Source organism: Monomorium pharaonis, chromosome 5 (assembly GCF_013373865.1).
Source record: "Monomorium pharaonis isolate MP-MQ-018 chromosome 5, ASM1337386v2, whole genome shotgun sequence".
NCBI lineage: Eukaryota > Metazoa > Arthropoda > Insecta > Hymenoptera > Formicidae > Monomorium > Monomorium pharaonis.
In genome coordinates, this window is record NC_050471.1 from 7,354,963 (window position 1) to 7,367,390 (window position 12,428).

At 34.3% G+C, this 12,428-nt stretch overlaps 1 protein-coding gene across 2 annotated transcripts; it reads right to left on the reverse strand.

Moving 5' to 3' along the window:
* Positions 1 to 852: 852 nt before the first annotated feature.
* On the reverse strand, positions 853 to 11,657 carry LOC105833682 (histone-lysine N-methyltransferase EHMT2). 2 transcript variants are annotated; one of them, XM_036286509.1, is made up of 12 exons: positions 8,049 to 11,657; positions 7,375 to 7,967; positions 7,253 to 7,303; positions 6,972 to 7,069; positions 5,839 to 6,481; positions 5,205 to 5,429; positions 4,867 to 5,095; positions 4,501 to 4,707; positions 3,976 to 4,232; positions 3,565 to 3,815; positions 2,866 to 3,041; positions 853 to 2,219 (listed from the first exon to the last, which is right to left on the reverse strand). In XM_036286509.1, exons 1-12 carry the CDS (start codon positions 9,017 to 9,019, stop codon positions 2,054 to 2,056), a joined length of 3,867 nt encoding a protein of 1,288 aa, XP_036142402.1. In that variant the 5' UTR covers positions 9,020 to 11,657; the 3' UTR covers positions 853 to 2,053. The 2 variants fall into 2 exon arrangements, with proteins under 2 accessions (XP_036142402.1, XP_012531062.2); XM_012675608.3 differs by having other exon boundaries at positions 5,205 to 5,537.
* Positions 11,658 to 12,428: the final 771 nt, after the last annotated feature.

Genomic DNA, 12,428 nt, shown 5'->3' on the forward strand with positions numbered 1-12,428 from the left:
TGGGTCTTTTCCGTGCTATGTCCATGATTATTTGGTTCTGTTCCATGCCCTTGACTATATATTAAGTACTTATAGTACAGTCAAAGTTTCATGCTATATCCATGAAGTGTCAGTAATGCTTATAAAACACGTACGATTATGCGCGTTTGCATAAAAATAGATTTAAAATATGAATTATGCATATGATTGTAAATAATCGTGAACATAGCAGAAAAAGTTGTGCACATTACTTCTATGGGATATAATTTATTTTTAAAATATAAACTTAATTTATAATAAATTACATAATAAAAATAAAGTGCAAAGCGTTATTATTACAGTTATAAAAATACTTTTTTCTAAAAACATTTAATTTTTCAATACACTCTTGAGAAACGTTCAAGACAGTATATAGATAGTCGGGAAGTGAGTTTTAGATTAGATAAAAACATTTGATGATCAGATTGTCTATTTAGCTCTTCTCTCTTTAGCTCTTAATTTAGCCACCTTAATCCTAATTTAGCATGGAAGAGAACCATAAAATCATAAATATTATCTACGGGATTCAGACATTGACGATATAATTATTGTAGTTTAATGTCAATTTCGATTCACATTTTATTGACATAGAAATGCTCAAAATTAAAATTAGTGCCAAATCGTAATTTTTCTCTGATTATATTAATTTAGGGCCTTAGAAGACAGAAAGATGAATATAAAATATTTTATGTAAAAGATATTATAAATATAAAAAAAAATTCAAAAAATTTAATCTCTGAAGAAGAGCCAAACACTTTGTACAATTAAAAATTTTGTTGCTTTTTTTATTTCTCTTTCATTCAACTAGATTGGTACAAAAAAATAACTCGCGTATTAAAAAGGATTATAACTTTTATTATACAAAAAAATCGATCGTTTGTACAAAAAAATTTCTTACAAATTACATCGCTTATAGTGAACTCAACGTTAAAATGCTTTACTCCGAGACATGAATAGAGCTAATTGGAATAAAATAGCGTGACGATTTATAATAAGGAACACACGAACACGCGCTGCGATCATTCTAACATCGTTTCACTTAAAAGCGATGGCAGCTTTATGTCCTATCAATCACATACTTTGTCCAAATAGGACCATAACAATATTCTCAACATACAATTTACTACCTTCATACCTCACACACGCACAATAGCTAATAATTGTCATATACATATATATATATACATATATAAGTATATATTATGCATATCGTTATTTCGCTAAAAAGAGAAAAAGATCGATGTGGCACTTTCTCTTAGAATCCTTGCATCCTCATAGAGAAGATCAGCAAAAAAAACGAATACGAGCAAGCCTCGAAAAAAAAATACGGGCGAGAAGTGACAAGGGATTGAAATCTCTTTGAAGTTTTTGACTCAAAAGAGAATTAAGAAAAAATGTAATAAAGATATCTTGCAAAACGTGTTACAATTATTACTTCCTCTGTAAACTTTTCAAAGCAAATCAAAGATTCATTATAATACAAATTGATATTAACCGGTCTGCCAAGAAAAGCGGGAGATGCTTCTAAAAAAATAATTCTTTATAAAAGTCAAATATTTCTCATAACTCTTTCAGATAAATTGGCATAATCGTTTTTGTTAAAACATTCTCACAAGTCGTTTACTTTTTTATTTCAAATTACTATTAAAATTTCAATATTTAAAATAAAATTCATCAATATCAATATTTAAAATAAAAAGAGCAATAAAAATCTTGATAGACCGGTTGTCAATTTCATATTAACATGGACAAGTTCGGTGTTCGGCAAAAAAAAATAATACAACCGAACATGACTGCTGCGTAGCCGATTGATATATTACAGCGCAAAGAAATATTAGTAAAAGAACCTAATCGAACTGTTTTATCATCCCATCACCGTTTTGCATTTGTACTTTAATGATTCTACGCGTATTGCGGCAATCAGTTGCGCGATGAAATGACGCAGAGCACTAACACATGATCAATCGCTACCGTCATTGTGTCCGTTCATGAGAAATCGTAAACACCTAAAGAATTAAACTAAATCACATTAGGGTTACGACGAGGTTTGAGCTGCCAGCATTTCCTCTTGCTGTATCTTTCTTCGATAGTTATCCAACGTAACTTGTATAGTCTTCTCAGAATAACGGCAGTTTTCGGCACCACAGGTACATGTGAAGGACTTGCACTTTATTATCCAGAATTTCTCGCCATAATCGAAGCTAAGGGCAAACAGATCCATATTGGTCTATTATCCGGTATTAATTAAAAAAACGTGACGTCAAAAAAAAGATGAGATTAGGATGTATGAATACTATAAAAATATCATCATCGTTAAACTCATCGAGCGTTAGTACCAAATATATAAGAAAATAAGTAAAATTTTATATATTTATTAGAAAATTATATTAAATAAATCAAAAAATGAAAAATTTTTTTATCTTGCAAAATTATATAAGAAAAATAAGAAATTAATTTCTCGTGACTCTATTTTAGCTCTCTCTAAAGAAAGAAATATAAAATATAAGAAAAAATAAAAGTATAATCCATTAAAAGATTATAAGGGTTATTTAAATATTATTATCAAATGCCTTTATTGGATAAACGTAACATGTCAGACTACATTCAAAAAATAAACAGAATTGAATTACTTTATTATCAAAATATGTATCTAAAAACAATATAGAATTAAGAAACAAAATATATAGCAAAGGTGGAAAGAACTACGACTACGTGCCGTTGATCAAACGAAAAATGAATGTTAAACAATTTATTAAAGGAAATTGTTGTGCAACAATGTATTCCTTTTAGTTAATTTAAAAGCACAGTGATTTTCGGCGTTTCAATGACTTCTGCTTTTCAACATACCCGAGCTCTTCATCTGCTTCGATATCGCGATTAGCGAAAAACGCTATCCTTGGAAAATGTAAATCCTGGTGTTCAACAAACACTCGCACCGGCAACAGATTCGGCGCACATGAATGATTAATAAACCGAGCAATATTTCCGTAACGTCTGGCATCTATACAATATGTTTCTCCATCCTGTACATAAAATAGAATTTATATCCACAATAAAAAAATAATTCATATAGATTTTTATCAACCTAATTTTTATAAATTGTAGAAGATAGTTGTAAAAAATATAAATACAAAAAATTCAAAACAATCTTTTGTTTCCAAAAAAGGATATCTTCTAAACCTTCAAAGTAGCCAAAATCAAAACTTTTATCTCAGATTATATGTGTATATAATTGTGTTTAAATTTAAAATTAAAATTTATAAAGTTAAATAATTACAGAAGATGCATTAAATAATTTGCTAGAACAATCGCCTTATCAAATAAAAAAATCAATTTCATTTTTTGCGTGTACAGAATTTTAAATAAAAAACTCATTCCATGACAAGTTCAAGATAATTAAATCAAAGTATAAATTTGTTTTAAAGGACAAATGCAAAAATGCACAATGAAAAAAATAAAATGAAAATTTTGAAAATTATATATGCATACATTAAAAGCAAAACTATTTTCTCGCTTCTAACTTAAAATAAAAGTTATGTAACTTACTCTGTTGTCCAAATCGAATAAGTAAGAATCATCTTCGCGATGGTCAGCCTCAGAATCCGAGATTATTTCACCGACATATTCGCAAACATAGGTACCTTTAGGAATATGTCGAAGAGTTCGAAGACCCCAGCCTTTGCATTTTGTGCGAAACAATTGAAACCGTTGCGTCAATCCATGCTGAATCACTCGATTGTTACATGTAATGCGGTTACAATCACAAGCTGGATTGCATTCAAATAACATTGGTGGATCTATAATTAGAATATAATTTGATAAGATACTAGGATACTAATCTTAATAAATTATATTTTTATAAGGTATCAATTCCTCCATATTAATTGATATTATATTTATGGAGTTGTTCTTTTTATTCTTACGAATAATTTTTTTTCAATACTACCATTTAAATACCTGCATAATTAAATTCTGGTATAAGCTTTCCCTCCTCATCATACCAACATCGCAGACTTATATTGCCACACAAGCACTTTTCGGAACTGCAATTATCCTCACATCGACAAGACTGCAACGATGTAATTGTGCGGTCCACATTGATGTGACTTGTAAAACAATTCTCCGTCACGTAAAGAAAATCTGTCGGCTTATCCTCGCCATCATATCCGTTAACACATTGTATAGGATTTGTTTCCTTTCCACGTGAAATGTCACTGTAAAATAATAATAGACAATAAAACAAACAAATAAAGCTATATTTATTTTTATTATATTACAAATTGTGTGTGTGTGTGTGTGTGTGTGTACACATTGTTATTATAAATTAATATTTCCTAACAATAATTGCGTAATAAAATTCTCAATATACTTAATATATTTACAATAACCATAAAAGTAATTCAAATTTCTAATAAGATTACAATATATTTTTTCATATTTATTTATACCAATATAACTATATTAAATAAATTCCATACATACTTTGTTAATATTTTAACCGTTTTCTCCCACATATGCTCGGAGAGTTCGTTGACTTTTGCATTCAATCTCAAGGCAGCCATAGTATCACCGTCTGAAGCGCAACAATTCACCGCGGTTTCACCAGCAGCGTTCACCTCTCCTATTTTAGCACCACGCGCTAAGAGTAGAACACTAACTGCATATTGATCTTGTCTAGCTGCTATGTGTCTAAAAAAATATCAATTATTATTTTATAATTAAATGGAAATGTTTAATCGAAAAAGTTTAATCTACTCAAAATGGTTATTTTCACAACAAATATTTCTAACATATTTGATAATGAGAATTTTAGGAGTATAATCTACAAGAGAGATATAAGAGACGTACAAGGGGGTATCACCGTGGACATTGACAGCGTTCACATCGCATCCCTCATTGAGAAGCATCTCTGTGATCTCGGAACTGCCACTGAAGGCACTCCAATGCAATGCTATATTCTGCTCGGCATCTCGAATAAGCGGATCGCATTTTTTATCTAATAAATACCGTGCGACATCCGCGTGGCAAAACTCACATGCCCAGATTAAACTTGTCCAGCCGCCATCGTCCACAGAATCTGCAAGTAAAAACAAAGAATCTAAGAGAATGTAAGGCATGTAAAGCATTAAAACTAAAAAGAAAGAAAACTATTTATATTTAGAGACAATTCAGTATAGCACACACACCTACTAATGTTCTCGGAACTTTACATTCAGTCAGAATAATTTTGCAGACTTCTAAATGACCGGACTTAGCACCCATATGTAGAGCAGTCATACCGTCCTCACCCTTCAGCGTCACATCGGCGCCTACCCTGACTAGGTATTTCACCACAGCGGCATTACCCTTACTTGAGGCTAGCATCAGTGGCGTTAATTGATTCCTATCCATTACATCTACTTGAGCACCAGCTTGAACCAGAACGTGTACACATGACAAATGGCCTTTATCTGCCGCAATGTGCAGACCCGTCCGGTGAGCATAATCCCGGAATGTGTGATTTGCATTATAACCACATGCTGGAAACCATCAATCAGTTTGATTATATAATGATATGATAATTAAACTGTCAAATAACATTTTCAACATTCGCTAAAAATATAATTTATATAGAGAATCAAAATCGGAGAAATTTAAATAAGAAATATCAACTAACTCATCTTAGCTTTCTAAATAAAATATTTAACGAAAAATTTATAATATGAATAGATAACTAGAATGTAAAGAAATCTTTGATTTCTAAGCTGAGAAAAATTTCCAATTTTATAAATTCGGAATTCATTTTAACTTTTCTATTTCTCACCAAGAATTTTGACTCACCTAATACATTTACCAATTTCTCAAGATCCCCGTTCTTCACAGACGTGTAGAGACTCATGATAGTATAACGCTCTGGTCTTTCGGTATTAATCGACGGTTCGGGTATATTGATAACATCAGGCTTGATCAACGGACAAGGTGGATTTTCAGCCAATTTGGTATTATCACCTTTTCCAGGTAGGCTCATCTTTGCAGATGGCAATTTGGAAAATTTTTTCCGAGTGGGAATAAAAACCGGCCGTCGCATACCATTTATTGTTATCAGTACGTCATACGCAGAAGTTTCACTACCACAGTGCGGGCAAACCCCTTTCTTATTCGGGTATATCTCGCACTCACGATGGTACTGATGACCATTGACACACTGCACAAATCTGCCTTGCGAGCAAAACATGCCGCATGAGGGACAGCAATTGTGACGTAGCAATCGTTCCTTGTGCATACGACAAAGAATAATAAAAGGTATGCGAGTGCTCGGTCGCCGCATTGCCACATCGTTAGCATCTACTTCGTTGCAGCAGCCCACCACTCGGTTGTCGATCGAGTCGATAGCAGTACAGTAAAGTGGTCCCCCGGAACCAGTTATCGTCACGTATAACTGAGATCGCACTTGGCATAAGCACAGCATGGTGTGCATGTACGTCTAAAATTTATTTTAAAAAATAAGAATCAGTATAATACAAAGGTATACTTTCGGAAAGGCTGCCACATGCAGTATTCTTGGCGGAAAAAAATATTAAAGCAAGACTAGACTGAGAATTGAATATAATAATCCTGAACATTAAGGCGTTAAATCATCCTAGTTTACCAGAAACTTTAAAAAAATAAAATTTGTTGCTTAATCAAGACTTCAAGATCTTAAAAATTATCTCCTTTTGGTCCAGATAAAAAATTTCTACACGTTAGAGTTATAACCGATATTTCTAGACACGTCGGAGTATGATCGAGCATTTCTAATGGTCCGAGCAATGAAGCGCGAGATATGCAAGGGCAAATGAAAAAAGGCTTAACTTTTTGTATTATTTCCCAATGGAATATTTTTTAGAATCTTTGCAAAATATTAAGAATTGCAGTAAAATAGATACAACTGCATAAGGCAAATATTATTCTATATATTAAATAATGATACTTACTTCGGTTATAATTGCTGTTGATTCTGGTTTTGATGCTTGTCCTTCTGCAGGACTGGGACTCGACATTGTACTCCGGCGAGTACGTTTAATCGGCATCTCTGTGTTAATATAAAATGTTAATAAAATAAAATATTGCTTTACATATTACATAACAAGATAGACAATAGAAAAGATAAATATGTAAAATACTTCAAGAGTAAATTTTCTATTCAATTTATTTTTATATATTTATATTAAGATGTATAACATGTTTATATTTGTGTTAAAAACTAAACCTTTACCTTCAGGATAATCATTATTTTTACCCCCTTCTGCAACGGACGGAGAATTATCTGTAAGATAATTTATCGATTTTAACAGTTGTGATTCAAAGAAATAATTATTTAGTTTATATTTGCATTACCTTCAAATGCATCTGACTTTGCCATCTTTCGTGCCGCTTGAGTGGTTCCACGAGGACGTCCTCTCTCTCTCTTGGGTCGAACAGATTGCGTGGCAGGTTTCAGGAAAGGTTTCTGAATATCAGCCAAAGGTATATCATCACTACCACTAGGACTACCAATGGAATTACCCAGTTTGGGCTGTGATTCTGAACTCCTCGTCATTGGTGATAGCTTCGGCATTCCTTCGAAGTCAGACGAAAACGATTGTGAATCTTCTATGACTGTGTCATTTATGCTATTTTCCAGCGAAGTATTCCGCGAAGACTCCAACATCATGCCATCCGTGCTAACATCAGACGTTAGTGATGTCTCCATGTCCTGGCGAATATCAGAAATTTTCGCTTGTGTCTGCTTCATCTGTTCTTTACCTGGAACAATCTTCTTAGGTCGTCCTGGTCTATTATATTTCTTCTTTTTGTATTCCTCTGTATAATTAGACTTTTCTTTGCGTGCCATGGCACTTTCCAGTACAGTGCTCTTTACAGATTCTTTACACAACCTTCTAGCTGAACGTTTGGGACCAGGAGTTTCCTCATCTTGAGAAACTGAATCACTGAAAATGAAGGAAACAGATTTGTAAATATCACATACCTAAATATTCAATAAAAATAGCAAATAAGAATAAGTAAAAAACCTAAGTGCTCTAAGTAATCTAGGTCGTCCAATTCTTCTCTTTCTAGTGACTGGTGCCATAGTTTCTTCTTGTGCTGTATCTTCTGCAAACTTTTCCTTAACATTGCTATCTTCAGTGTTATTCTCTATAGTGTCAGATTTCTTTTGGATAGGAAGTTCACTCTGAAGTTTCTCTTCTGCAGTTTCCACTTTATCTTCATCCATAATCTTTGGTTCTGTCCCCATTGTAGATTCCTCCGTCTCATTTACCTGAGACTCCTGTGATCGAGATTCTTCTGCTTGGGACTCCTCTGTTTGAGATTCCTCCGCTTGAGCCTCCTTCTGAGCTTGGGACTCCTCTGCTTGAGTTTCTTCCACTACATCACAATTCTCATCAGAATTCTCTATTTTTACTGAGACACCATCTATTTGACCACAGTTCAAATTAGCTAAGTCGTCAGGAACTAAAGTAAGATTAGAGGAACAACTAGATATCTTGGTCTTCTTGCCATGATCGGTATTCTCATCGATAGTCCTAAACGTCAGGACAATCCTAGCTTTGTTATCCTTTTTGGCTGCTTCCTGCTTACTTCCTGGTGAACCATCCTCCCCACTCTTATGATTTTCCTCTGAGGTCTGAGAGGTAATTACATCTTTTGGACTTTCAGCAACTTCCTTGCTTACATCGTCGAGCTCTCCTTTTCCCTTGGACGTCTCATCAACGACCTTTGATGGCAACGGTGATGTTACCATCTCTTCAACTCCCGGTTTATCACTGTCATTTTTCATCGGACTTACACCCTTGTTAAATTCATTCGTCATTCCTTCGAGGATTTCATGAATACTGACTTTCTCGTCGACAAGTCTGCTGTCAGCGACGGTTCCCTCCTCACCGTTGACGCCATCGGTCTCCGTCACCAGTGGCGTCCGACATCCCTCGGACGTCGCGATGATGAGCCCGTTGTCATTCTCGGACGACGCTACATCAGCCATGCCTGATGCATGTGGTTAGCCACCGCTACGAGCAACAGATCTGCTGCAACGAGCAATGACGCACATCTTCGAAGACGTATCTCATCCTGCCGTCTGTTCCTTTACTCCTACCGATACATACTCCTCCGCATATCCTTCCAATTAGTTATTCTTTCTTCCTTTAACACTTTTTCTTCCGGGTGGTCCGTTTTTTTTCTTCCAGTTCTCTATCCAGTGTTCGTACTCGTTCTATTCCTTCGTGATTGTTCTAGTCTTCATCTATACTTCTATACTCGTTCCGCCCTTCGTCCTATCTATCTACCTGCCCGACACTAACGCGCCGCTTTCTGGCGCGGCAATCGATCTCACCCCGTTGCGCGCTTATCGGCGACGCTTATCGACGACGCGGACTCATCGATCCTCCTTTGCTACCGATGGCGGGACGCCGTGCTTGCCTCTTCTCTGTTCTCCCTTTCTTATTTTTTTTCTCTCTCTCTCTTCCTCTCTGTTACACTTTCATCCACTGTATATATCGCTAGATAAACAGTATTCATCAGTGAACAGTGTATACCGCATGCACACTCGTCTCTTCCACCGTTGCTTCCATTGGCTTCCATCGACTACCTTTGGCTGCTCTCGGCTCGGTCGTAGCAAGTCGAAAATTCCCGAGCTGCAATTCTAATTTCAAGGATCTGTCACCGAGCCATTGCTGTGGAGGGGAAGAAGAGCTAAAGGCAGGGACCAATCATATTAAAGACTCAGTGAATGGTCAGTAATTCTTTAATATGATTGGTTCTTGCCTTTGGTTCTTCTTCCCCTCCACAGCTGTGGCTCGATGGCAGAGCCTCGAAATTGGCATCGCTGTTCTCCAGCCAAAGACCCGTTTGACTAATCAGATCGACGATCCCGAAGTGGCGCGAAGCAACCCGAACCAACGGCACTGAAGTTGTCGTTGCCGTTGTCCATGAAAGAGGGAAACGAAACGAGACAGAAAGATGGCCACGCGCTTATGCTGGGCGTGCTTTGAGAGTGAGAGCAACATCTCGAAGCCATATTGATTGTTCAGGGACGGCGAATAGAACTGTTTTCTTTCCGCGATCCTACGCTATCGCGCTCCGCGTGGCGTCAGGTTAGATTAACCTTCGGTTAAACGAACGTTTAATTCAATCTTGATTCATATGGTTTCTCCGAACGCACAGATGTCTTCGGGAGTAACGAACAAAAAGAGGAAAGGGGGCGAGAGAAAGAGCACGGCCATTATTATATGTATAGAGATTACTTCGCATTCTGGCGTGCCACTGTACGTACACATGGGATCGTTAATGCTTAAAATTTTACATAAATTTACATAAATTTAGGTAGTTTTTGAAACCGTATAGCGTCAAAGACGCATATACGTCCCGAAAAATATCTAATTCACTTGTGAGGTAAATTAACAATCCTTTATGTGTACGTAACGCACACACGTTAAACGTGAATTAGTTAAATGAAAACTTGGACGGAATAAATTAATCTTCTCTCATTATCTTTGCGACGCAAGTCAATATAATCCAGTAGAAATCGACGAGTTTCGAACTTATCAGAATAATTTGTTACAACTATAATAACTAACCTTATAGTCATAAATAAAATCAATTGCTCATACGCCCGAGCAGTGCAGAGAGACAGTTTACAAATTGTAATATTTATAAATATGGTTCAAATATATTTACAAATTAATTGTGGTACTTGTGAATAAGATTAGCTGGTTGCAACAAATTATTAATTCAACAACTCATCGTCGATTTCGTGAACTGGAAAATGATATTTATAATTTATAGTTGTATCTTATAGGTTTTTTGTTATTCCATTAAAACAAATTGTTAAGACGTATATTTTTAGGCGATTCAAGTTCTTTCGAAAATTTTCAAGAGTATTTATTGTGAATTCGGTCCGTGATCACATATAAATATTTGCATCAACATTCGCGATTCGAAGACTTTGCATTTTTTCGTTTTCAATTGTTTATATCTCAATGTTACATCTATATTTGTTAATAGTCGAACAACGGTTTTCTATTATCTCGAGGATACCTATGCACCGCAAGTCGCCGTGCATAACGATGTAATGTGTCGGCTTACAAAAATAAAGTTCGGCCGACACGAGGTTCGATCAGTCCTCTCGCAGAAGAATGCAAATTAACGCGATCGTAACATGGCGGGGCATAAAGCTGGAAAATTCATCGATGTTCAATGCGCATGAGCCGTCAGCAAAAAGACTTGCTTAGAGATTACGTGGCATGATACGATAAAAATATATCTGCTTCGAACTGAATACCCGACGCTGACGCGTAAGAATGCCCGTTTATATTGTAGAAGGAAGAAGGGAAAATAATATGGCATCTGATCGTGTATAAGGCCGTTTGTCTGGAAAGAGATCATATCGATAAAATTAAAAATTTGTCTAAGATGCTGTGTATCAAATCACAAAATAATGATAAATACTAGATAATTTAGAGAAGATTTGAGTTAGGAATTTGAGAAAATTGTTTTATTTATTTGTATATTATGTAGAGAATAAGAATTATAACAAATTATGTTAATATTATGTATTGTATTACATATCATACATTATCTCTCTCCTACCATACACGTATATTATCATAAGTATAGATAATAAAATTTTATGTTCAGATAATAAAATAAAACTTTTATAAATATAAAAGTTTATAAATAAAATTGCTTTTATCTTATTCCTAAAACTATATTGTTAGGTTTTTTATATTGTTTTTAAATATTTTTTTGTTTTGCAAAATCGATTTTTTTGAATTATGAAATTTAAATAAAACTAATAATATGTAATGATTAGTTTTATTTAAATTTCATAATTAAAAAAAATCGATTTTGCAAAACAAAAAAATATTTAAAAAAAATTTTATTAAAAACAAAGCAAATTTATGAAAATAATTTTTTTTCTTTGACAAGGTGCCATGTTCACAAGTTGACATAATATTTTGTTTATTAATTCTAGTTTAATCCATACGAAACAACTACAATTAAATTATAAAAAATCTGATCAATTTTTGTGATGACTTACTGGAGAACCAGAGAATATTCTGCAGCCTATCCATATCAGCGTAGCATATTGAGATTTATCCATTATACCCCCCTCCCCCTCTCCATCACCCCTATTTGAAATAATATATTTTTTAATACTTACCTAGTAAACGTATATTTGAATCGAGTTTCATTAATCCACCTTCAACAATCTCTTACAAAAAAATTCTTAAAATTTGCTTGTTTATGAGCTCAACAAAGTGAAAACCAAGACAGATTTATTCCGCTTTAGGTTAGAAATGCTCTACGCACAATAGAAAAATAAATATTAAGAATAAAAATTATATTAGAATTTTAGAGTCAGTTTCCTCAATAAATATTAATAATATATAAAT